The sequence below is a fragment of the Diadema antillarum genome, unplaced genomic scaffold (genome assembly GCF_040938485.1).
Source record: "Diadema antillarum isolate AM-2024a unplaced genomic scaffold, OU_Dant_1.0 seq00000481_RagTag, whole genome shotgun sequence".
Taxonomy (NCBI): domain Eukaryota; kingdom Metazoa; phylum Echinodermata; class Echinoidea; order Diadematoida; family Diadematidae; genus Diadema; species Diadema antillarum.
Genome location: NW_027271445.1, coordinates 4,109,539 through 4,136,727, shown reverse-complemented (window position 1 = coordinate 4,136,727; position 27,189 = coordinate 4,109,539). Strand labels below are relative to the sequence as shown.

At 37.3% G+C, this 27,189-nt stretch overlaps 1 protein-coding gene across 1 annotated transcript in view; it reads right to left on the bottom strand.

The window, feature by feature from the left end:
- Window positions 1–5,525: 5,525 nt before the first annotated feature.
- The window catches only part of LOC139733497 (DNA damage-regulated autophagy modulator protein 2-like), a 60,944-nt gene continuing 39,280 nt past the window's right edge, over window positions 5,526–27,189 (bottom strand). Inside the window, exons 5-8 of the mRNA XM_071644309.1 lie at window positions 23,696–23,870; window positions 14,504–14,553; window positions 9,365–9,580; window positions 5,526–6,196 (exon numbers count right to left, since the gene is read on the bottom strand). Coding sequence (XP_071500410.1) covers window positions 5,825–6,196; window positions 9,365–9,580; window positions 14,504–14,553; window positions 23,696–23,870 — 813 coding nt within the window. The 3' untranslated portion in view covers window positions 5,526–5,824. The remainder of the gene's footprint in view (window positions 6,197–9,364; window positions 9,581–14,503; window positions 14,554–23,695; window positions 23,871–27,189) is intronic.

The following is a 27,189-nucleotide window of genomic DNA, read 5'->3' as shown; positions in this document are numbered from 1 at the left end:
ATGACAATATCTGTAATGACGTTCACTTAAAGCATTAATTCTTTTCAAGAGTTCATGACTTCATCGTTTAGTTTTATTTGCATAAATATAATTATATGATCGATATTTCTACTTCCTGAGAAACACGAGAAGCTAAAAATTCCATGATTATGTCTGATTTAAATGAAGAATCTACTCTTCTGCATCTCCTTTATTTGACGGATAAGGAAAGTTCCATTTCATTTTCAACAGAAGTTGCCTCGATTGTACACAATAATGTTTTTAGCTGTATGTAAATCAAATATCAAGTCGAAATTTAGAAATAAAATATTCCAAACAATAGACTCACTTGCTACCTATTCCATCATAACGAACTGGTGTTATTTGTGCACAGAGTTTTGCTATTGGTTACTGCAGGGTAGTGCAGGATCATAATTATAGTCAAGTATACGGAAATGTGAAAGGAAAAGGCAATGCATGGCCCCAAAAACATAACGGTGCTGGTGCCGAGAGAGGGCAGTCGTCCTCTTTAGTGTTGAGCCGCCTTGCTTTTTTTCACTCGATTTGCACTGATACGCCAAGAATCAAGTCATGATTATAATAGCGAAATGTTGCTGTTTTTTTCCCCAATATACGTAGGTTCCTACATTAATACGAAGAAGTAGAGACATATAAGAAAATGAGAGAGATAATTGGCTGTATGACAGGTGTGTCTTCATATATAAGACGTGGAGGACTGGAATAGAAGATATAATAGTATTATATCTTCTATTCCAGTCCTCCACATCTTTATTATACATATAGATAGAAATAGATGATAATAGAAGATATATCATATCTTCTATTATCATCTATTTCTATCTATATGTATATATATATATGAAGGGGTCGATGCAATATAGTGCTAACCCACACAATAGTCATTTTGAGATAATTGCTGTTGAATGTTTGGAAAGTCCATACATTGTACATTAATAAAACATGAATGCATGCATTTTCTACCATCTTATTGGTTTAATTCAAATATGATATTTTCACAGAGGTTAGAGTGAAGGATAAGGATTATGAAAATGCATGTAACTCAATTTTGACAAAAGTGTGGGTTAGCACTATATTGCACTTATCCCTTCATATATATAAAGAGTTTGTTTGCAAAAACCGATGTCCATTTTTGAAGATTTTGAAGTACGGTATCTGTCATAAAGTACAAAATAATACCTTCTAAATGATATATTGGTCACTACATAAAAAGGTACATTTTTGAAGTTATGGTCAAAAGAAGCAAAAATTTTATTATTCTCTTTATTTTTCTTGACCTTTAATGGCAAATATCTCCATTTGACAAATACGGACTTATCGGTTTTTGCAAACAAACTCTTCATACAGTGTACATATATATACATATATATATATATATATATATATATATATATATATATATATATATATACATATATGTATATAAGATCATATACACACATGATTGATAGATCCTCATACAAAATCTTTTCCAGCATTGGTAACTACAGTAGACTCCATTTACCGATATACATATTTAATTTTCATGAAAATAGAATGATTGCATTTATGTTTTTAGCCATATGGCCTATAAAATCACTTGAAAATAAATATATTAATTGATCTGCATTATAGTGTATAGATATTATGTAATTCATTCCAGTGACTTGTAATGAGCTTGTCCATCAATGCATATACTGTAAATCCAATAGCATACATTAGTTTCTCTTATGTTTGTCATGCTGTATACAGGCTTTGTGCTCGGCAGAAACAAACTTTCTTTTATAGTGTGCATGAAATATGATTCTGTTCATAGACCACTATTTCATTCCCCCCTATCCTAATCAATGTCTGGAAATAAACAAGTATCAGTCTGCATACATTGATTTTTAAGTCACGTCCACATATACAAGACTAGTATGCTGCATGTATTTACATCCCAATATTACTGGTACATTGCTTGTGTTCCTATAGCATTCTTATGTGTCACAGTCAGTGATATAGGTAGTTGGCTAAGATAAAGGAATGCAATCTGTCTCATAGAATTACATCAGCTGCACAAATCTTGTGTCCAAATAATTTTGATACACTGTATTAACCTGTATTATATATTGATTACAAAATTGTATTGGGAATTTCATTTCAATCATGATATGAATCATTTTTTTTTAAAGAAAGTTAGCAGAATTTCCCTTCAAATTTTATCATCATTTTTCCTTCATTGCATATCAAACATCATGGACTTCTTGAAAAATGCATGTGTTTGCTGCCCTCATTGTCCAAAGTGCAAAATCCAACATCCACAACAGATCACACTAACCACCAACAAAAGACTCCACACAGGTGATGGCATTGTTTCCAACAATAAATTACAGATGCTGTACTTGTTTCATTGGGATAACACAACAACATACAGAGCAAAATCAGACCATATGATTTTGGAATGAGTATTACATGTCATGATTACAAAAAGACGTAAATTTCATCATTTTGTACATCAGCAATGTCAAAAAGAGTTGCAGAGAAATGCTAAAAAATTCTACTTCATGGAGCACAAAATGATATCAAGAAAAGTTTTCTGATACAAACAAGTGAAAGCAAAAAGTATTGGAATGGGAAGACAAGAATTAAAGTCTAGTGAAAACAGAAAAGAACGACTATCCAACCTCTGAAACAAAATGCTCCTGAAGATACACCAGACAATCACTGAGTCACGGAAAAAGAAGAACCTATCGAATACCAAGCTCTCCAAAAGGGACAAAAATTGGTGAGAGTTAGACTCTTGTATGAGATTTAGACAGAAATATTGCATCGACATCAACCTTGGAGCTGCAGCAATTCATCAAACCAAGAAAGTCTCTGGAATCAAATCAATTTAACTTGTTGGTCTGCAAAGACATCGACACCACTTGAAAATAAGAAGAATAAGTAATACAAATTTTAATACCTGGGAGATGTCAGTAAATCAATTGTATGTTGTTATCATAGTGAATTAGTAGTGAGCTGTCCGAACTGGTTTAAAGGTAAAATGTGGTTTAAAGGTAAAACATAGACATTTGGTAGCAATACTATTATTTTGCATTTATAAAATAACTATCCAAAGAAGTATCCAGGGGGATGTGCACATTGTTTTCCTCCTCTCTCTGGGTTATTATTATCTACCAGTCAGCATCTATTTTTCACAACTTTACAAGATTTACTATCATTTTCCATGTCATCAAAGCACAAATCGACAGTCATTATTCTCATATGGTATTTTATGTGACTTTCATTCAATAACAGTAAGAAAATAGATCAAAAGTCTTGTCAGTAAATACATTATACATGTATATATGTTTCACATATATATATCTATTTATATATATATAAAATATAAATGTACAACTATGTATTGACATGTTAAATAGGAGAGTGTGAGTTGGTAGATACACACTCCTCTTTTCAAGCATTCTACACTGAGACCTGTCAGAGTTTTCTACACACCCAAGCCTTCAAATCCTATCTACTGTAGTCAAGCACACATGAATACATGTAAATCCACACCACTGTACTCATTTCCTCAATGAGATACTTTTCATGACACTAATAAAAAACACAATGTACAATAAAGTCAAAGTTTGTCATGAAAACGACACATATCTGCCTGTGAATAAGTATTAAAAACATCCTACAGAGTTGACTGTAGTCTCAGGCACACAGATAAAGGCAGTGATTTGTAGACCATGTGTATGGTTTTCAAGTTAAATTCTTTCTCTTTCTCTTAGCACCAAGACAAACATTGTTTCTGTGGTTACATAAAAATAAAATCTCTCCAAATATCTCACTTTTGTTTCAGTTATATCAGGGCTCGACACTAACGGTGGCCCGGTGGCCTGGGGCCACCAAAAACGCAAGTCGGGCCACCAAAATTTCAGAAATGAAGAATTTGGTGGCCTGATGGGGCCACCAAAATAGGTCGGATGTTTGCCTTTGGGCCACCAAAAATAAAAGTTAGTGTGGAGCCCTGGTTATATGTAGGATGGTAGAGATAAATGTGAATTACATGTTAGGTCTTAGGATTATACTTTTTGACACACAACAATCACCTTTTAACATTGTATGGGTAAAAGTCTGAAGCTGCACATTGTACTATCAGAAGATGTTGCAGATTAAAAAAAAAATAATAATGTATTAAACTCTTGATTAAAGAATTAGACAAAACAACACATATTACAGATGTGCAAAACACAAGATATGGCATACTTTTCAACTGGCATTGCAAACATGTCCTCACTTTCTTTCAAAGCTTTTCAAAGCTTAATCAAATCTTTTGAAATTTCAATCAAACCTGATGAAAATCTAAATGTCATTCCACTAGACATTTCACAATTAAAACTCAATGGAATGTCAAATTCATTATCTATTGATCCATGTCATTCCTTTTGGATTCCTTATCATGATAAAAAGAGGCACATTTAAACCTCCATCTAACATAATAGCATTAATAAATCAAAGTATGTACCTCACACACATACTCTAACATTTTACATAATGATTTCACTGGTGTGTTCTCAAACAAGATTATCAACTTTGAGATGTAATTCCTTTTTCCCAATTTCAGAACAGTTTCCTCCTCTTGGTCAGATGCCACTCACTAAAAAGGAAAGAAAAGTTGTTGTTTTTTTTTATCACATAGATTCCACACATAACTGTTATTGCAATGTAAATCCTCTTCAATTACAGCTCAGACCAATGTCAAATTATGTAAGAAAAACTCTGTAAAAACAAACACTTCACTCAGAGCTTGTATTCTAACTATGGCTACATGTTCTGTCACTCTATGAAACCCTTTTATTCTTATCATTACATAAACATCATCCATTTGATTGTGACATTCATGATGATTTATCAAGCTAAAAAGCCAACACTTCCCGGCTCTCCCTCAGGTGACTGTATTGCAGCGTAAAAGATAAGAACTCGGCTCAGTGGTCACTTTCTCTCTGTCAAAGTGAGTTTTTAGTCTGGGTCAAATGAACCACATCTAAGATTAAAAAAACAAACAAGAAATAAAAAATAAAGACAAAATGTACAGCTCATGGCATCACAGCCAGCAAGACCTGCCATCTACACTGTAGGTCAAAGGTCAATCATCCAATGCTATGTGTGATAGTGTGATACGATATCAGACTGTGAGACTTATTTCACTCTTACTCACTGCTTTTAACTGTTCAGGGAGACAAGGCAGTGAGTTTAACAAAAACAAAAACTAATAATGTGGTCATTATCAGATGAAAGTTTGCTCCTAGGCTTCAAGCTACATACATGTATGCAAATGAGAATGAGTGTGGCTATTGCTAGAAGTTCCTGAGTGTATACCAGTCTCAATATAAACTCAGCAAATCATCTACAGTAAGTTTAAACTGCATTATGTCAATGCATATACCATACAGAGGAGACTGAAAATCTCACGTAGGGTACAGATACCATCACTCACCCTGTTGAGCCAAATACTACCTAAAATAATAAAAGCAATGTGTGTATGATGGCAAAAGGGTCAGTAGCCTCTGAGGAAAGATAAACAAAATGTATAAAATGTCTAAATAACCCTGCTTATCTTATAAAGGAGTTCATACTTTCCTCGGTAACAAGCACTTCCTTGACAAAACAACTGGAAACAAAAGAAAATGCAAAGTGAGTGAACCAAACTATCTCGGTCCTCCTGAGATGTAGGAATGGCCATCTTGATAAAAGTCTGTATCTTTCAAGGATAGACCAAATATAGAGTTCTGACATCTCACTTCAAGGGCCACCAATCTCTGCCATCAAATATTCTTGAGAAGACATGTCTTCAAAATGTCCAGAAGCTGACACTGCTGGCGCTCTTCTCTTTACACGTAACTGGAGACTGTAGAGTGTGCTGGCCACCCTCCCTCATCACGTCAGGATTACCCAGGTCTGAGAAGCAGATTGGATGTGAGAAGGAGATCCGACACTCATCATCAAACTGGGATGTGGCACTCTGCTCCAAAAGCTCACTCAGCACAGAGTTACTGAAGGAGGATGTAATAATTGAACTGTAGAGGGCGTTCTTTGAGGCCCAGTCACTGACGTTGTCATAGTGATGAGATTGAGGAGTCACATCTGCTCCTGGTGTGAAGTAGTAGCCTTTCTCCATTTCTTCAGGTATCTTTATCATCAGCTTTCCTTTAACCTGTATTGCCTGAGAGGTAAAAAGACACACACATTTTACAAAATTGATGTGCATCATGCAGCGGCCTGTCTTCATGAAATCAAGTTTGAATCAGGTGGCAGATATCATGCTTAAGATTTATCATGCTGTTCACCCACCTCTTTTATCCCCCCCCCCCCCACAAAAAACAACAACAAACAAAGTAAGAAACAAAATAATTCTAATTCTTATCACAAATTACATCTAAACTGAATTTGAAAAACATAACCAACATTTTGGTGTGTTTTTTTTCTGACTGTACATTATAACTAATTGCAAGGGAAAATACGACATACTTGTGCGGCTAAGATGCTAAAAGGGTGAAGTGACACTGAGTTTGGAAGCAGCCCAGAGGGTGCGGTCATGGTGGAGTCTTTTGGAGCTAATAAAGGGGTGTGGTCATGGTGGAGATTCTTTGGAGCTAACAGATGGGTGTGGTCTTAGTAGAGTCCCATTGAAGCTAATAAAGAAGTGTGGTCAAGATAGAGTATCTTTGAGCTAATAAAGGGTTGCGGTCATGGTAGACTCTCTTTGAAGCTCATAAAGGGGCGTGGTCATGGAAGAGTCTCTTTGAAGCTAACAAAGGGGTGTGGTCATGGTGGAGTCCCCTTGGAGCTAATGGAGGAATATGGTCACCAGTTTTAGAAGTAGACGAGAGGACGAGTTAGGAAGAGAACGTCTAAATGAGACATGAGGTTCAAAGTAGGACCACACACCTCAAGAAGACAGAAACCGAAAATGACCAAGGAATCCAAACCAAGCTTTCATAACTGGACATAAGGATACACAAACTGTCTAGCAACTTCTCCCTATAATACAACTACAACACAGTTATGAAGAAACAAACAAATTTGATCATAAAATTGTTACGCACAAACATCACTGGAGTAAATATCTTACATGAAATCTCATTTTTGGTGTCAGCGAGACCAAGGATCTCATTGTAGCATGCCCACACCCAAACAAATGTCATGAAATGTAATTCCTTGTTGCAGCTTTTTCTAGTAGCAATAAAAGCTATTATAAAATGGGTTCAAGAATGTAGCCAATTGGAAGCGCTGAAATGAGTCACGTGTGCTTGTATTAATTTCTCACTAACATATGCACGGCCGACGTCACAATGTTTGCACTAGCAGTGCGCACTCAATCAGTTGTTACAAGTGCGTCGCGCGCTACTATACGCGCTGTCAATCCTGTAAACAACTTCTAGTTCGGGCTGCCGGCCGGCCTTTCTTGTGTGCATAACATGTGTGGCGTACGTATACAATTATACGTACAGTACTTATATGTGCGGGATTTCCGAGTGCGACGTGCGTAAATGTTTGGGACGAACATCTTCGGACATCTTGATCCACAAAGGTACGTGAAAAATGCTGTTAGTTTTCGACCCATTTTATGAAACAAATGATGCACAGGATTATTTCGTGGCGTTAGTGGAGATGCACTCTATCCTGTGCATCATTTGTATATCATTATATTTGCCTTCTCAGTAGAGCACAACAGTATTGTAATATCAAAGCTATTATGTACAAAGTCTGGGCCAACTTGGTTTCAGCTGGTCACAACTTGGCGTGCATTCCTTTGTAACATGCTTGCCTAACAAAGCATCATGCTACTATATTGTTACCCACTGGAGCAGAGTTGGGATGTCTATTGAGAAATGGCATGGGGTAAAATCATAATACGCTGTCTACATAAGGCTGGTATTGCTTTACATTTAGTGAGGGTGTGTTGTCTCAATATATCAAACTTCATGTAAGTGGGTTTTTATGTCCAAAATATGGAGCAAGGGCAGATAATGAAGGGTTTTACACCTCACTATCTAAATCAAATTCAGAGGAGTAATGAAATCTTGGGTTGGATACATATCCCACTTGGATAAATGTCTTAAATAAAGAAGGGGAAACATTTCATTTACAGAAACCATGAAAGAACTTACAAGGAGAGATGCTTAGATAATCTTGATGAACTCTATGTGCCATGAGACAGAAATGTACTCATGCTTTGGGAAAACGTTTTTCGAATCTACTGTTAAAGAATGTTACAGATTTTCATTACCCTGGACATGTAATGAGCAAAAAAAAATGCCAAACTTTGCTTTGATGTAAACTGTATGACAAATCTATGATTGTTTTAGTTTCAAATGACCAGAAGCTGCATTATTGTAGAGGTATGACTTTTGCACTCAAAACAGTGACAGAAACTAAGAATTTACTTTCAAATCTAGTGGGGAACACTACCTGATAGTCAATCACCACATAAAATACAAGCTACATGTGACGGGAATGGAATTGCCAGAAAAGCTTTCATTGTACTGTGGCATTGGGCAATTTATCAACAGGTCCGGGCGGGTTTGTGCATTTGAGCAGAATATACAAACTTGACACACCATCTACTGAGGCAGGCATGCATACATTGCACATTGATTTAAATGCATGCAGAAAATGAAAGTCAGCTGATAATGTCGTCATCTTTCAGTTGAAATTTTGTTCTTTGAATCTCGGCCCTGGCAAGCTTTATCCTCCTGTCTTGCTCTTATTCATGCATTCCAGAGACTCCAAGGCAGAGCACCTTATAATCTGGAGATTCTCCCACCTGAAACCCCTAGCAAACTGGAGACTTCAATTTGATGCGCGCGAGGCGGGAAGTCCCTTGGGTCAATAGGGTACTAGATGCTCTCTCGAGTCTCGTGTTATCTCAGCCTCATTTTTCAACATGTGATGGCAAAATGCATAAGTAATAAGTCAATGAATTAAATCACTTGTTTGGGCTTAATAAAACTTCAATTCAAATCGTATCACATGCAGATGCTATTTTCATGCATGCAAATGAAATTGATCAGCATCTACAAAAACCACACAAGTGGGAGACACAGAGCCAGGCCAAGGTGGGAGAAATTTTATTGTAAGTGGGAGAAGGGGAAAATGGGCTTTCGGTGGGAGATCTCCCGTCAAAAACGGAAGAGTTGGAGTCTCTGGTATTCTGTTCTACATGCTTTTCAAGGCTCCTATTCATCAGAGAATTATTGTACTAACAGGCAATCAGACAGGCAATCAGACAGGCAGGCAGGCAGGCAGGCAGGTGAGGTCAGATGAAGGTGTGTTTGCCGTAACGAGCTCCAGGCTCCATGCTGTTTCCATTCAGACATGGGATCTTCACCTCCAAATCCTCGTCATTCAGGGATTCCGTCGCTGGTGTTGCTGACCCAATACTACTAGCGCCCTCTATTGACTCCCAGGATTGGCCTGTCCAATGGTACAGTCTGGGTGTGATTCGGATCAATCGAAACTCACACCAAAATGTCATGAAGTAAATGTTCAAGAGAACTACAAGCATCCACTCAAATGCAGCACTTATTTGCCTGTAGTGTAATACCTGTAGAAAATAAAGAGAAAATATGGATGGGATGAAAAGAGTTAAAAAGCAGGTAAAAATGTTTATCATTATTAGAATACGTACTCACTCTTCTCAGTACACATAGTGTTGCAAACTTTACTGCCTTCTAAAACATACTCAGAATTCAAGTATAGAAAGTAGTACAAATGAAAGATCTGAAACAACATGAAGATGTAATAAGTCCACAACATATTCACATTAACTTCAATAAATAGAGTAAAGGCAATCAAAATGAAAAATGCATCAAATCAGATATTTTGAACACAAAAAAAAAATAAGAAAGTAACAAAATCTAATTTTTCACACTTTTACCGAATAATATTTTTATATATTGATATTCAAGATAAAATTAATTTACCCCAGTAAAGATTGGTATGGAATACTCTTAGATATAGGCTTATGAGCACAGAAAAGAAAATACACTGCACTTTTCATACAAAATTCTATTACTACAATGTATGAAGCAGTTTTCACCCTTTTCATGACATAGAAAATGAACACCAAGTGACCAACATCCTAATGCTGTTTGCACTGACAGTTGTAACCAAAGGAGCTGTAGCCTGGTACATTACTGCAAAGGCTTTTTGAGACCTGTGACTGTGATTAGTATTCACACAAAAAAGACTAACTTGAGCACTTTCTTATCAAATCATTCAGTCACCTGATCATTCAGTTGGTCGATCTCTTTCACCTATGAAATCACTCCATTCACCCTCTAGCTATCAGTGTGCCATGATGCCTCCCCTATGTTTTTAAATATGTCATTTGAATGCTGTTTATGTAAATGTATATTGTATATTTGTTTGTTGTGCAAAAGGCATGTGAACAAAACAAATATCCATGATCTGGACATGAATGAATGAATGAATGAATGAATGAATGAATGAATGAATGAATGAATGAATGAATGAATGAATGAATGAATGAATGAATGAATGAATGAATGAATGAATGAATGAATGAATGAATGAATGAATGAATGAATGAATGAATGAATGAATGAATGAATGAATGAATGAATGAATGAATGAATGAATGAATGAATGAATGAATGAATGAATGTGTATGCATGGTCTCCCCTGAATACAGCTCAGCTGACTAGTGGCGAGTTCTGCTATCAAATGCTGGCAGCTAAATTTGATAATGCAAAATCCTGAAATGAGATATTTTGACAGGTATCTAAAGTCCCTCTCCTTGAGGTTTGCCTACTGTGGCTTGACTCAGCTGTCTCATATCACAATCTGATCATTTCTCTTGTGATTACTAATGCAAGAGGTTCTTTGACAAAGGCAACAACCTGATAAATCTTGTCAACATATTACCAACAAGAAAAAACAAAACAAAACAAAAAACAATACATTGAGTTTAAAGCATCTAACAAATAAGAATCTCTGGCCCTGTATCATAACCTGATTACAATTTCGGGCCTTGTATCATAACCTGATTACAATATGAGGTCTTGTATTATAACCTGATTTGGAACAAATTGGTGAGCAAGTATTTCCTTCCACCAAAAATAACATGTTAACAATACAAACAAATTTTGTCATAAGCATTGCTGCCTAATCAGAAGGAGCTGTGACTGAATGAAGATTAGACAAAAAATAGATGAGGGAGTGAAACAGTGAGTTTGGGTGACTTGAGCAATTTGACCCTATTCTGAGAAAGAGATGAGTACTAAAAAAGGACTAGTCAAGTTCTAAACTGTCACTGATTGTTAACACTCCACCAGACATCAACTGGCCAGGGCTATCACTACTGATTACTGCTGCTATCCGGCAAGGAAACGCTTCTATCTTGGTTTCAGCTAACTCTCTCCAAGATCCTGTGGTCTCCTTTTTCCAGCAAACTTCAATTGACTCTTCCTCCACAAAATCTAATCACTAGCATGAAATCAATATTTGATACATATTCTCTTCCCTAAGTTTTCAAACCTGTCAGTTCAACAGACACAAATTAAGCTGAGATGCTTTGATTCCTCTGTGTTATGTGGGAGATGTGAAACTAGAAATAGCAGCCCAAATGACAGGACCTTGACATGTATAACTTGAGGGAGAGCAACAGAAAATGAAGAAGAATGGCACCAGTCTCAATCAGTGGTTGCCATGGAGACAGCATCTCTGAGATGACCAGAGATGAAACGGATGTTGCAGGTGGTTAGAGTGTGATGGATGACATGGGTGCAAGGAATACTGCTACTATGCACATCACAGTGTATTGAAATACAGAGAGGAGACACAAGCAAAGTTTGCATAGAAAAGAGACAGGAAATGATAAGAATGAATTGTAGATCAGTAACCATAGAAACAATGGAAATAGCAGACAAAAATGAGCATTTGTGCTAATCCTTGTCATAAGGACAGTTATTGTTACTCATTTGATACATGAGTATATCTTATTTATCAAATAAATTTATCCAGCAGACATGATAATTTCAGACTTGTGTGACTGAAGATTACGACCTCATGATCGATGTTCTCCCAGCCTTTGACAAGTTATTAACCCGTTCCATACTGAATTCTGAAATATCCATAGACTTCATATGCTGGCCACTAGATTTCCATACTGAATGGGTTAAGGACTGAAAAGTTTTCTTCTTGGCAAGGTGAGTGCTAAGGCCTTGCAGGGAACAGAAGTCTATTCTCAGATGTCTTGCATGTCACTTCACACCATTCTCCATTGGAATCTATGAATTTGCCTCCTTTTCCACACTAGAAAACCTCGACTCAATTGCGCTGCATTCCCCACAGGGTTTGGTCACTTTACTAAGCTAATGGAAGTAAGGGTATAAAATCCAAATCAGGTTACAGATGATCACCGCCTTTCAACAGCTGACATTTCATAATCTAACCAATGTAATTAGGAGAGAAAAGGATTTTTTTTGTTCTCCTTGTGTTTTAGGAAGAGTCAGAGTGACAAGATAAAAGAGGCAAAAAAAAAACAAGAACAAAAAGAGAATATTGTTCATTCTCAACGGCATGCTAACACACATGCTCATTTTTTTTTCCTCAAATAAATTGAATTATTACCATATGGCGTCCTGAGTAAATTGAAAATGAAACAGGCTGACAGCTGCTAGGACACTTGTGTCTTCCTCTCAGCCTCTCTATCCACTCAATCTATCCTGTATGGATATCAAAAGTTCTGCTTTTTAAACACACACACACACACACACACATACACACACACACACTCACACACTTTTTTTGTTTTATGATATTCTTTATTTGAGTTCCATTCAATATCAAATCCATATTAACAATGAAATCAATACTACCAACAACAAAAACTTATGCTGCTGAATCATTTTTCAAGCATACAGTACATTATATTCACTCACACACACACACACACACACACACACACACACACACACTCACACACACTCACTCACTGGTTTCCTTCATCATCATGTCCTTACACCCTTGTCTCCATTTTCTAATCTCTGTTTCTTGCACCATATGTACTTCATAGTCTCACTTTCATTTGCTGAGATAATGTGACAAGGAAACAATTATCTACACAATGAGTATATGGGTTTGGAAATTACTGAGAATATTATTCACATCTTTCTTCTGAGAGAAATAAAAAAAAACATGAAAAATCTGTGCATGACTGATCTGTGTATCAAACTGTGACAGAATGTAATTATGAAATGAAAATGTGCAATCAAATGTAACAGTTTTGTTTTTTTTTTTTGTTTTTTTTTTTGTCGATCCTTTTATCATTTTTTTATATACAGCCACTGGTGCTTATCATGGATTCTATCAATGTGGTGATTTATGACATGCGCTGCATGGCGTTCTTTTTATATTTCAAGGTATAATACACTGTACATCCATTTAACCTACTGAGTATTCAGAGCATACTCACTAGGTGACTTCTAGTTCAATAGTTCAACGAAAATACTGCAGTGCCCTTGCGTCAAACTTTGATAGGTGAAATATTTGTGCAGAATGCTTGTTACAATCACCATGTGAAATCTGTTATTTGATTACCACAACATGACCACACTTTATATTGTTGCCAAACTTGTAAAAGCAATTAAGATATATTTGTTCATGTTGATATAAGATGCACCTGTTCAAAGGAAGTTGGGTCATTGGTTTGCCAGATGGGACTTCCCCACTACCAAAGGTCCAGTGTCACAATCAAGGCTGTACATTCATCACTTTCCTACTGAACACAATTAAACATCACAAACCATCCTTCATGCTGACTGACAAGGACAAAGCCTTGGTCAGAATGATTCATTAAATACAATAAGTTTCACTTCCCTGTATTCATACTTTGTTAGAATACTGGCACTACAGAGTGTCTGTGTGAATGTGATTTTCACTGTGATGACAAAAATGGCTGTGAAAGAATCAGTTTGGAAGAGATCAAAAATGACAAGTAAAAATAAGTGGATGAGGTATTAATACAAAACATGTGTCTTGAAATAAGATTGGAGTGTGACTAAAGTTGATTAACCCGTTGTCATGAGGACGGTTTGATTTTGCTACAACACGCATTTCCCATAGACACCTGCCTGAGTATACAGTGTACTTGGGACTCGTCCTCAACGGGTTAAACAGTGTGAAAGAAAGAAGCAGAGAGGTGAAGAGAGAGAGGTACATTTTTTGGTAGTCTCTCAAAGTACTGGCACCTTGGACAAACTCTCCAAAGTTTGTTTCCAATTTCTAGAAATGATATTACTGGTTTCAGTACAGAAAACATTTTCAAAAATATTTAATGTGAGAGACTGGCAGGATTTTGGGAGGAAACCTTGTAAAAATTTATACACCACAATAATAGTGTGACAATGAAGTTCATCAGATAACATTCATTTTATTACCTTCCAAGTATCAAAAAGAAATGCTTCCAGCAACACTTTGTGGGGGAGGCATGAAAAATACTCACCGGATTTTCAGCTGTTGCGTACCATCTCAAACCTGAACCAAAGAGTATTACTGAAAGATAAAATTTCTGTTAAGGACAAATTTCTTCTTTAAATAAGAAAGTTCACATGGGTGAAAACACTTGGAACATATGACTGAGAATTACAATGCAAGAATGTATAATCAATACATTCAAATGTAACATCAGATAATTATGATTATGAGAAAATTACAAAAGCAGAATTGATGAAATATGAGGTAAATGTAAACAATGCCTCCACAAATCATTGTACAAAGCTACAGACCAGATCCTGACACTTGTTCACATGTCAATTAATGGCTCTGGCTGAAGCTGATGTCAAATAGATACATAGCAATAGTGGCGTAGTGGATAACAGCATGAACTTTAAATCATAAGGTCCTTGGTTCAAGTCCCCAGGCTGCAGTGGCTATGCCCCTAGGTAAGGCACTTTATTCCCATTGCCTAGTCCTCTACTGGAGGCAACCATCCACACTGAAGTAGCTTGCCTGTGTATCCAACTGATTCCTTAGTGGTCATGCTAAGAAGTTCGAACACAAATTCTGAAGTTACTATCAAGTTCTGGGAAATCCAAACTGCAACATTTAAATGAATATTTGCAAACATTTCTTATACTGATCACTTTGAAAGGCAGACATGTTTTTGTGACACTTAACAGTTCTAAATCTCACAGATTGAATGTATGAGGGTACTTTGGTACAGAGGCAAACTTTTGGAGGATAACAAACAACTCTTACAAATATACTAAAAAAAAATTTAAGTACCATCCTGAGATTTTTGCTGTAATATCTGACTAGAAATTAAATAGTGTAATAAGATATAGTCATATGAAACAATGATTTCTGTTCTGTTCATCAGGTTCTCTCTCCCTACCTCATATATTCTCTCTGATTCTCTATCTCTTTCATTCACTATCTGATATTCCACTTCTCTAAGCCTTATTGTCTTCATAAAACCAGTCTATCTCTTCAACTATCTGTCTATATTTCTCTATTCTGTCTCACTACTTTCTTCTCTTCTCTCCCTCTCTCACACCGTCCCAAGACGATGATCTTGAGATATATCAACAATCCTCTAATCCTTCCAGATTACTCCTGGCTCACGTAGGTTATCAATTCTAATCCCAAATATATTGAATCAATTTCGGTCTGTGAGGTTTGTGAAATGCATTGAAGACAATTGGCCAAGTGAGACAGGAGTCAGCGTTTCTAGGCTGACAGGGAGATGACCATCAGATAACCAGTCTTAACTAGTGACTCACTGGACAGTCACACGTTACCATGGAGACGGTGGTCTGACCTCACATCTTTCCTTGACTCCACGACATCTCAATATTTCAAGTATTTCTTGCAGGTATGCCATGATGAAATAAAAGAGGTCAATTTTAATCTTATCATCATTGTAGCTCTCACACAAAGCACTTTTGCAAGCACAAACCTCACTAAAAATCAAAGACAAATAAGTCACAAAGAAATATTACATCATCTGTTCTACATGTAACACTGCAAGACATAAACAGCAGTAAGACGAGGGATAACTACGTTCAACACTGTCTTAGAAGTATTGACATCACATATAGAACAATTTCTAAAACAATACTCGACAATGACACAGACAGGTTACAGTAAAACACACCATTGAGAAACATCAACCACTCTTTCTGATATTCATATCCTTTGACCTATTGTACATCTAACATTTCAAGTCTTGCTCAAAAAGTATTTTCTCAATCTCATTCTTCACATCTGTCTTAGACATGAATGGTTGCTATGGAAACCATTCTTGACAATGCATCACCATGTCATATATCATGACATCCAGCCAATCAGCTGTCAGATCCATCATCTATGCCTGCCCGGAGGTTCCTGATCACTTCTGAAAGTTCAGGCAGAAAACCGTCTCCCTGAGAAATTAGTCATAACCAATCATGCAAAGCCTTGTCTGAAGAATGCCCAGAGCTCTTCTCCCTCCATCCCAATCCAATAAAGACACAGTTCGCTGACTTACAGGAAGCCAACCAAAAGATCAAAATGAGATTTGTCAACTTTCTTAATGTCACAATGCTGTATGTACAAGTTAAAGAAACTTGCATCCTTGCAGCTGCCAAAATGTAGTTCCTGTATGCTTATATGAAAGTCACTTTGTTTGCGAATCAAAACTTGTAATATTTTATGCAATGTGACTATTCTGCAATAAATGAACACAAAAGTTGATCCACCATCAAAATCAAGTCAAGAGAAGTACTGTTCTCTGTTTCACAAGTTTTATCATACACCAAAATTAGGATATCTTCAAACAACAGCTGAACACAATAGTTAGATTCACACACTGTTCCTAAACTTTAAGTTTAGGTCGAAAACTTAACTCTAAATGTGACCCTGCACCTCAAAACAAACAAAAAGTTGCCAGACATGAATTTTTAGTTAAGACCATATTCTGAAAGAGCAGACTTTAAGCTTTAAAATGATGTATAACTCAAATCAAATGGACTCTCCTAACCTATATCAATATTGGAAAGAAAGCACAAACTCAGGAAAAGTGTGAAGTGAGAAAAGAGGCTCTGAAGTAGAGTGTCTATTCAAGCGTTTAATCTTTACCAAGCTGTGCTGGCTGTGCGATGAATGGGACAAAAACAGGAAGTAAACCATCAGAGTAACAACAATGAAGGGATTATCAGATTAAACTGAAATTAAGCATGCCTCATTAACACATTCTTTCCATAATCAATGCCAACTTTCAAAGCAGTAGCACTATCCTTTCAAAAGTTATTAGAGTTGAAAGTGAAGAGCGTGGACAAGGTTTTTCAGAAATGAAAAAGGGATTCTAAAGACACACCTAATCACACTATTCTACCAAAAATGTTCGAGATAAACCGCTAAAAAACACACTTTCCTGCCCGTTTTAAGATACCAAATTTTAGCATAATGTAAAAGAAGACCCGCTCTTTCAAAAAATGTGAAAAAGTCAAGTTCGACTAGGTTGACCCATTTCACTTATTTTCTGTCCTCACGCAAAATCAGTGTGTGCGACTTTATGTTCGTTTTGAGGTGCACGGTCACAAATGATTAGCTTGTAGTTTAGCACCATGTGGATGCACTCAAAAGTTAGCAATCTTAAAGTTTAGATTAGAATCACAAGACATCTTAGGGTTTACGCTCTCTCCACTTGTGAGTTAGCGTGAACCTCGTATCTCATTTGCTGAAATGTTTTGTATGAGCACAAGATCATCTAGCAAAGACTGCACTCAGTTGTAATCATCAAGTGGGGGTCACTCGTAAGTTGTAACTTAAAGTTTATGTGCGCGTGTGATCCCGCATCGTGAATTCACAAGTGGAGCTAATCATCGACAGTTAAGTTTTCGACCTAAACTTCAAGTTTGGCAAACTGCATGTGAACACAACTAATGTCTAAGGCCAAGACATGGCAAACCAGTGTGAGGACAAAGAAAGCTGAGAAGAGAAGACGTGATTCAACAATTAGTCACTAAAAAGCATCCTCTGATATCCCCAGTGAGTTAACACACCGATGAATGCACATCAGTCACCCAGGCGAACCCATATATCCGCCTCTTACTCAAATAGCTGACTGCATCGTGCTTGGAGGTGAAATTCAGGTTTGTGGCTAGGTCAAAGAGGAGAGAACAGGAAACCAAAGTAGGACTGAGAACTGACAGTAAATATGACAACCTCTCGTGGTGTGTTTTATATGGGAGTACAATGTGAAGAGTCTTTGTAGCATGCTGTATCTTGAGATGTACACCATACAGGAGCTACTTGTAAAAAGACAGGACTGTTAACAATGAGACATGAACTAAAGTCTGCAGATGAAGTTTTTTTTGGCTCTCTTCATGTAAATCTCATCATTGTTATATTCAGTTGGAAAGCTCCTTCATGTCATTCCTTTCTTCTTCTCTTTACTGTTGGACATTTCAGGTTTGGGGAAAAGCTTGCTGTCATTATCTAAACACACATCATGTTGACATTGCATGTTATCATCACAACATTTACTTATTAACAATGGTGTTTTGATGAGTACTGTTTCACAGCTGCTCTTGAGGTTCACTTATCTTTATCATCATTAGCATCAAACACTCAATGTTACTTCAAAGTCAAATATGCTGATTGATAGGTGAGGTAAATAGCAAGATTATGAGATTATCTTGCAATTTAATGACAATAATGTGTCATTGACCCACAGCAAAGTTGAACCCTGGGGATTGTTGGATGAGTGCATTGTGGTTTGCTGGTAAACACACAAATCATGTTTGGTGATGTGAGCTACTCACAGTCACAAAATGTCCCTGGCTCTGACATACACTAATCAAGACCACACACTGTCTACCCGTACTAAGACTTGGTCATATACCAGCAGACACTACAGAGTACACCTGTCTGGAAGTAGAAAGGAGAGGGTGCACAGAGTGAAGGTCACTCATAATGATGTATGCCACTCTTTGAGGATTCCATGAGGATTTCAATGTTTCTTTAATGAAAATTCGTTTTGAAATAGCTGAGATATCCAAACCAAGTGATACTAATAAAAGGTGGGACCAACCCACCATTAGGACTTCTTTGTTTTACTTTGTTTTTGGATGTCTCAGCCATTTCAAAACTGATTTTCATCAAATAAACTTTGAATTCCTATTGGAATGGTATGCTCTGTAACATTTCATTCAAAGTGGTTTCTCAGTATCTTGCAAAAAGTAACAAGCTCAATCCTCACCCCCCAATACTATACCATCCCTTTAATTGGTAGGCACAGGTGGTATATTTACTCTACATTCATAACTCAGTTGAGGTATCTCTTCATCTCCTGACCGTCCAGACAGACACTGATCTGGTTCTCATTACCTGGTATGACAGGTGACCAAGAGTCATTCATTAGGTCACCAGCTCCCTGACTAGAGGATTCCATCCACCAGTGACAACAGACAAGTTTATCCTCACACCTGACTCACACCAACAAATCAATTCTCTTAACAGTTAGACCCCTGTTCAGACGCAAGCCAGTTTATACCAAAACTCAATAAAAAAATGACGTATAGAGAATCATCATATAGCCAGCAGACCGTTTAGATGCTGATCTCGACCATTCTGGAAGCGTCGTATTGATGTGCAGATCCCCCCTGCACATGTTGTTATGGTCATGAGTGACAGCTATGGGGTCACCTTTCATGTGCGCTCCCATTAAAAAAAAATGATAAAAACAAAAGGTCAAAAAACAAAGAAATACATAGGAAATTCATAAAACAATGTAATACATGAGAAATCAGTTTTGACACCACATTTTTGTTAAAGTACATTGTTAGGAATGCTACAGGGAATAATGTCACCAAAAATTAGGATGCCATTAGCATTATTTTCTGAAATAGAGCAAAATTTATGATTTCACGCATATTAATTAATACAAAATATGAAAAATGAAAGATTCAATTTTTTCTTTTATAGTTTGATAGATTACGTGACAGGTAATGGATGTGCCAATTTTCAGAGCAATTGCGTAATCGATGGTTGAGATCTCAGGGGAGGGGTGTTGAATCAACCCTCCCCCGGCCGGCCACAGAACACCCCAAAAGCCCGGCCTGGTTAGGGTCAAGCACTTGGGGAAAAAAAGTACAAGGTGTAATTCAATTCTCTATATCAGTGAGAGAATGCCATAGTCCCTTTTAAGAACTGAAAATTCTGTCATTTTTTTTTCAACTTATACAGAATTATCAGGTTCTATATTCAGTAATCTTGCCCATATCTCTCTGAAAATCTCTTTCATTCTCCTTATCATATCTTACATCAAATGAAAGGAAACCTATTTTGTCTTGACGTCTCTCTGAGGGATGGGACTAGCTTCAAACCTCATCACTGTCTCTCAAACTTGGACCTTGGTCTAACTGATGACAAACATGTGTTAGAGTAAGGCTGTCTTTACTTCACTGTGGATGGCGGAACTTAAACCAGCAGCAAAGTATTACACACAGGTCTATCATAACTACCATGCTATGACATGCAGGCTGAATGATGCATAGCTTCTACAAGAATACCCAGTCAAACATACAACATTAATGTTAAGGCACTAGGCATTCATAGACTAGATACATAATGTAACCTAAACCTAGGCAGAACAGAACACAATGCTCATTTACTGACTAGGAACAGTCCACTTCTAACTTAAACATCCTTCATCAAGTTCTTTCTGTTACACTAAAAAATACCTTTTCTGTTTGTTTGTTTGTTTGTTTGTTTGTTTGTTTGTTGAGGGTGGTTTGGTTTTTTCCTGGAGTTATATGTGCAAAGCATTACTCCACTCAGAAGTATCACAGCTGAATGATGTATGAGTAAAAAAGAATCCTGAGAGAAATGGAATTCTAAATTTGTAATTCGTAAATACTGGCCTGAATCACTGCTCACTAAGTCAAGAATATATATATATATATTTTCTTAAACCAATGATCAATTGTCATTTGTTGATATTGAGCAAACAAAACCCACAAACTGAAATGACAACTATTCTGGCCTTTCATCTGCCTGCCCCCCCCCCCCCCCACCACTCCACAGCCTGCCCCCTACTCCAGAGACCAGGCTACTCTTTAAAGTCCATTTCACACTTCGGGGGGGGGGGGGGGGGGGGGGGGGGCTCTCCTTACACTCCAGGGGTCACCCAACACTCCAAGGCCTACCCTACACTCCAAGGCCTTTCTCAACCTGATCACAACAAGACTCAGCAGCAAAGGATGCTTCACTTGAGAATCTTCATTTGAACAATTGCAGAGCATTAGAAGCAGAAAACCAGGATGAGCCGTTTTCACTCTCAACCCCAAACCATCTGTTGGTTCTAATGTGACTCAATATTCTTACATGTCAAAGTCGATGATGTCACAGAGCCGGGGACTCCCCTGAGACATATTACCGTGGAAACGTTCTGACTGAGTCAATCTCAAATAAAGTCCATCATTTGTTTGCCATCATTCCATTCTTCCTGCATCAAGTGTGATCTTAACTATCAGCCTTACTTATATTAACCTCATTTGAGGGTTTTTTTTTCCTTCTATTTCATCAATTGTTCAGTAAATGTTATAGGTTCTCATTTATTGCAGTCACTATCTCCTGCCATATGGATCCAATAAAGACAGAAACTTACAGAGTAATCTGCATCAAGGAAGGCTGCTAGGATATTACTCTGAGGAATCAAAGCCATAAGATTTACTGAACATAAGGGACATCTTTGGTGGTTGAACGAAATGTGAACAACTGAAAAGTATAAAAGACGTCATGGTAAGGAAGGAAAGAACGAGAGGACAGACAAGAGACAAGAGAGAGGAAGAAGACAGATGAAAAGGAGAAAAGATGAAAAGAAGAAGACAAGAGGATGGAATAAAAGTATTCTCAGGAGATGAAGATGTAATAAAAAAGTGGGAGAAGATGGAGAGAAGAGAAAATGAAAAGGAAAAAAGGACGAACAATGTGAAAATGGAGAAAATAAGTTTGTCTACAAGAGGAAGAGAAATAATTGGCAGTTGTAGCATAATAGGAAGAAAATAGAAAATATGAACTATTACAGCCAATATATGTTTATATATTCCTTTAGGAGGGATACATCCTCTGTCTCAAATCAGTAAACTTCCTGATGATTGGTCAGAAGAGAGAGCAAAGGGCCAGCTGGAAGGAACTAATGTATCAAACTCTCTTAGCCTCCCAGCTTTCCTGTCATAGCGCCAGACAAAGGCACTTTCCCTCCTCCCACATAGTCCCAAGGCTCGGCTTTGGCCATTACCCTGACACGCAGCTCTCATTTATCGCTCATGAGTAAGATACGAAGACAAGGAACCTACGCCCACAAACCAGGAGGTTTTATTTGGGTACATGTCTCAGACATCACAGGGTGATTCCTTATTGAGATAATGGGGGTGGAAAATATTGGTCAAAATATTCTCTAGTGAAGCATAATAAAATGAGACTTCCTCACAAAATGTAACAAGCATTTCAAATATTATTTGACATAAGTCAAGACACTCATAAGAAATATTGGGATGTTTCCTATCACATGACACACATGGATCATGAAATTTTCCAGACAATATTTACTATTAGTCAATAACAGAGTTTCATCTAGTCTCAGTGTCTTTACTACACCAGGTTTGAGGGCAACCTCAAGTTTTTGTTTATTCTTTTTTTTTTGCCTTGGTCCTATGAGAGGTACCAGCCTTCATCTTTGTACAACTTTGTCCTTGTCGAGAGGTCTCTATCTAATACAATGAAATTAGAAAGTGAAGTCATATTACATCAGAATATAGGCTTGGTAGGTTTAGGTACCCATATGTTTGTCATATTGTTCTGTTTTAATTTCCCTAAATTGTATATGCTATATAATACAATGATATGGATCATAAATGGATAAGAATCAAAGAGGGGCATGAACTAAAAAGGGGTGTGGATCAGAGGGGTGTTTGTCAGAGAGGGATGTGGATCAGACAAGGTAGGTTATACACTTAGGTCTCAGATAGGAGTGTTGATTAGAGCAGAGCATGGATCTGATACCCCTTTCAGGTAATCGCGGTTCAATTATCCGCATCCAAATAACGTGGAATAAGTATTCAAAATCGCATTCATATATCCCATGAAGTGCGCACTACTTTTACGAGCGCCCGTTCATATAACGGTGCGAAAGACGGGAGTATTTGTCATGGTTACTGCGCCCGCCTCTATAATGACGTAATGTTTCCGGTGCTATATACTCACGTGTATGCACAGCTTTCGCTCAAGCTCAGCAATCAGCGGTTGTGCGGGAAATCGAGTGACCTTTGACCGAACTGTGGAATGTTAGTGCGCATAAGTCGTAAAACGCGTTCATGTATTCTCGATCTACTCCTCATGCTGCAATAATGCGCATAATAGCAGCATCAGAATAATGCGCACTTTTTTACTCCTCTCCCGTTCATGTAATCAAAATTTACGACTTATTGCTCCTATTATCCGCATCCACGATTACCTGAAAGGGGTATGAGAGAGGTATGGATCAGAAAGGGGTGTAGGTCAGAGATGGGTGTGAATCAGAGAGGGGTGTGGATCAGAAACGGCTACCGGTCAGAGAGGGGCATGGGTCAGTGAGGGGGTGTGACTCAACACACTGCCGTCTGTCAGAAAGTCTCATGGCCTTGTTGTGGTCTTGGTATAAAAAGGATACCCATTGCTAAGTCAGCAGCAGAGAATGAGGCTAGTGCCAGTCGAGTGATGCAGACGTACGGACTACACAGCTCTGTGGTCTGGAATGAAATCCAGGCATGCATGAAGCTGTACATGACTCCAAACAAGAAACACAGTGATGCTCCAATCAGGTGTACTGTTAAATTCTTGTCCTCCTGAAATGAAAAGAAAAAATCATCCAATCAGAGGTATTGTTAGATTCCTATTGCTCAAAATGATAGCAATAAATCATCCAAGCAGTATGATGCATAATACCCAGTGTCATAGAATATGAACAGACATAAAAACAAAATTTAATAAAAGGTCCTGACAATCATGGCATATTTGGAAGGGAATACATTTAATATGATCTGCTTTGAAAAAAAATGAATAGGTCTGTGATGAGAATAGAAGTCTATAATGTAACAAAAACATATCAGTGATTAATCGCAAAATTTTATGAGGGTTGATGTTGGGTCAAATCTATTTATGAGAACACTAAAACCCTGACACAAAAATGGCTGAAACATAGATTTTTTTTTTTTTAGAAGACTAGAGGTATGGATAGACCTGTGATATGATTGAATATGAAGCCATCAATGATCTTTCACTCAAGACAGACAATGACTCATTTCACGTCAGAACCACTCATCAGAGAATGGTATGGAATACTTGTTCTCCCCAGGGAAGAACACGTTCACCTGAAGTCAGCTGCCATGTCAGAAGCAATGATGATGTCACTCAGTATCTCTCTTGTTTTATACTTAAACCATTGAAAACTTTAGACCTGGGTGTTAACAGGCAGGTGTCTTAGGGAAATGTGTATAGGCCTATACCGTATGTCTCCCAAAAAAATTACAACGAGCCCTACGCAATGATATCTTTAAAAACATTGCATCAATCTAAATACAAATTCAGGGTATGAAACTATAACTCATTGCCCACATCTTACAGAAAACCCCATTCGATTTGCTTCAGTGGTCATAGAGAAATGAGGAATTTTGTAGAGGATGTCGGGAATCTCTTTTGTCCAAGTTCTGTCTATTGTTCACACACAAAATCATCGAAGTGCTTAACTTGGAAGAATCAGACTCATGACGTGCTTTACTACAATCCCCATTTCTCTGTGACCGCTTAACCAAATCGAATGGGGATTTCTGCAAAATAAAGCTAAGATGTTATATTTTAAGACCCTGAAGTAGCGTTGAAAAAAAATATATATATTGGATGTTATCAATGTGAAAATCTGATTGTAATTTTTGTGGGACATACTGCAGTATGTCCTTCAAAAATTACAATCAAATTTTCGAATTGATAACATCCAAAATGATCGACCTGTCTAAGTGCTACTTCGGGGCCTTAAAATATAACATCTTAGCTCTATTTTGCAGAAAACCTCATTCAATTTGGTTAAGCGGTCACAGAGAAATGTAGATTGTTGTAAAGCATGTCATGAGTCTAATTTTTCCACTTTTAGCAATTCAATGCTCTAGTGCGTGAATAATAGACAGAACTTGGACAAAAGAGATTCCCGACATCCTCTACAAAATTCCTCATTTCTCTTTGACCACTGAAGCAAATCGAATGGGGTATTTTGTAAGATGTGGGCAATGAGTTATAGTTTCATACCCTGAATTTGTATTTAGATTGATTCACTATTTTTAAAGATATCATTGCGGGGGGTCCCATTGTAATTTTTTTGGGAACATACGGTATAGCAATATCAGCTTTTCATCAATGGGTCAAGCATTGCTAACAAATGAGCATCTCAAGATCAGTGGTTGTGTGCTGATGGTATAATGTCAATTTGAATGCTACTCTATTCACTGTAATTGTAGTCTTGCCCTTGCCCTGAAGACAAGTGGGATCATATGAACATATTTTGATCCCATTCCATAGGAGACATTTGTATTGATATCCAACACAAACACACAAAATGTCTGTTAACTTATCCTCAGGCTCAGGCCTGAATCCTTTAAATGGTCCTCTACAAGTCTTCATCTTACTGGGCATCAGTGTAGGTAATGTAATAAAAATAGATAATTAAAATCTTAAACATAATGGCACCAAATAATCCACATATACCTAAGGAATCAGTAGAGGAAGATTCTATTGATAGCTTTTCATCAATGGTGATTTTCCAATAACAGAGATTTAAAAAAACAAAGAGAGAGAAAAAAAGACATTGAAATATATTCCCCTTGGTATATGTTGTGTGTTTGCGTGGCACCATGTTTCTAACAAAGTCCTTAGAATTTGAGGTTGCATGACACTTACATTGTTAAAGTGCCCAGTACCTAGTTCGAGACAAAGAAATTATAGAGTGAAACCTACATGGGAGAATATTTAAAGAATCTGTACTATAATGCGGCCTAGTTTGTTCCTAACTGGAATGCAATACGGTTTGTATGTATAGGCCTACATCTGCTTCATTACAGATAAAGTATTTGAGGAAGCTGGTGGTACTTTGGGGGATTATGACATTAGTTTTATAGAAGTCTTGTTTTATTCAACCCAGAAATACCAGCTTCAGCTCTGACACAAGGCTATACTCAATCTGTAAAACCTCCAGTACCCCAATATCCTTCATGTGATTGGATAGAGAGAGAGATAGAATCAAAGTAAAAACAGGTGCTAAGGGATTGTGGGTCCAGTATTCTGTTCCAGTGAAAGACAAGTATTCTGTTTCAGTGAATGATGTCCAGTATTCTGTTCCAGTGAATAACGTCCAGGGGTCTGGCCATCAAAAGGCATTCTTTATTACATTGTGTGCTTTGTTATCTTTGTTGAAAGATGAATATCACTGGATAGAGAATTGAGGCGGAACTGATATTACCCACTCTATGACATAACTATTATTTCAACTCTTTATGTGCCACGTTCGCATGGCTGACTCAGTTGACAACGTGCCAACTTTGCATATTCTGCTCAAATCCACAAACCCGCCCAAACAATTGATAAATCCCAAAACGTTCCAGTACAATTATAAGGAAAGGGTTTCTTGCCATTCCATTCCTGTTACTTATAGTTTGCATTTTTATAGGGTAATTGACCATCAAGGGGTGTTCCTTACTAAAATTGCCAGTTCATTCTAAGTTTCTGTCACTGTTTTGTGTGCAAAATTCATGGCTCTTATACAATAATGAAGCTACTGGTTATCAGATAGGAAAACAATTATAGACTTGTCGTACAATTTACATCAGAGTAAAGTCTGGTATTTCCTCTACAACTTTGCTCATTATAGGCACAGGTAACAGATATCTATAAAAAAAGTTTCATAGATTTCCCAGAGCATGACTACATTGCCATCTCAGAATAATGTAGCACACAGGAGGTTTACACAATAGCACATAAAGAGTTAAAGAGTCATGAGATTGTCCACAATGTCATCAATCAGAGACTGTTAACCCGTTGAGGACGAGTCGCGAGTATACTCTGGAAAAGGTCTATAGGAAATGTGTGTTGTAGCAAAATCAGTCCAGTTCATTGAGATCA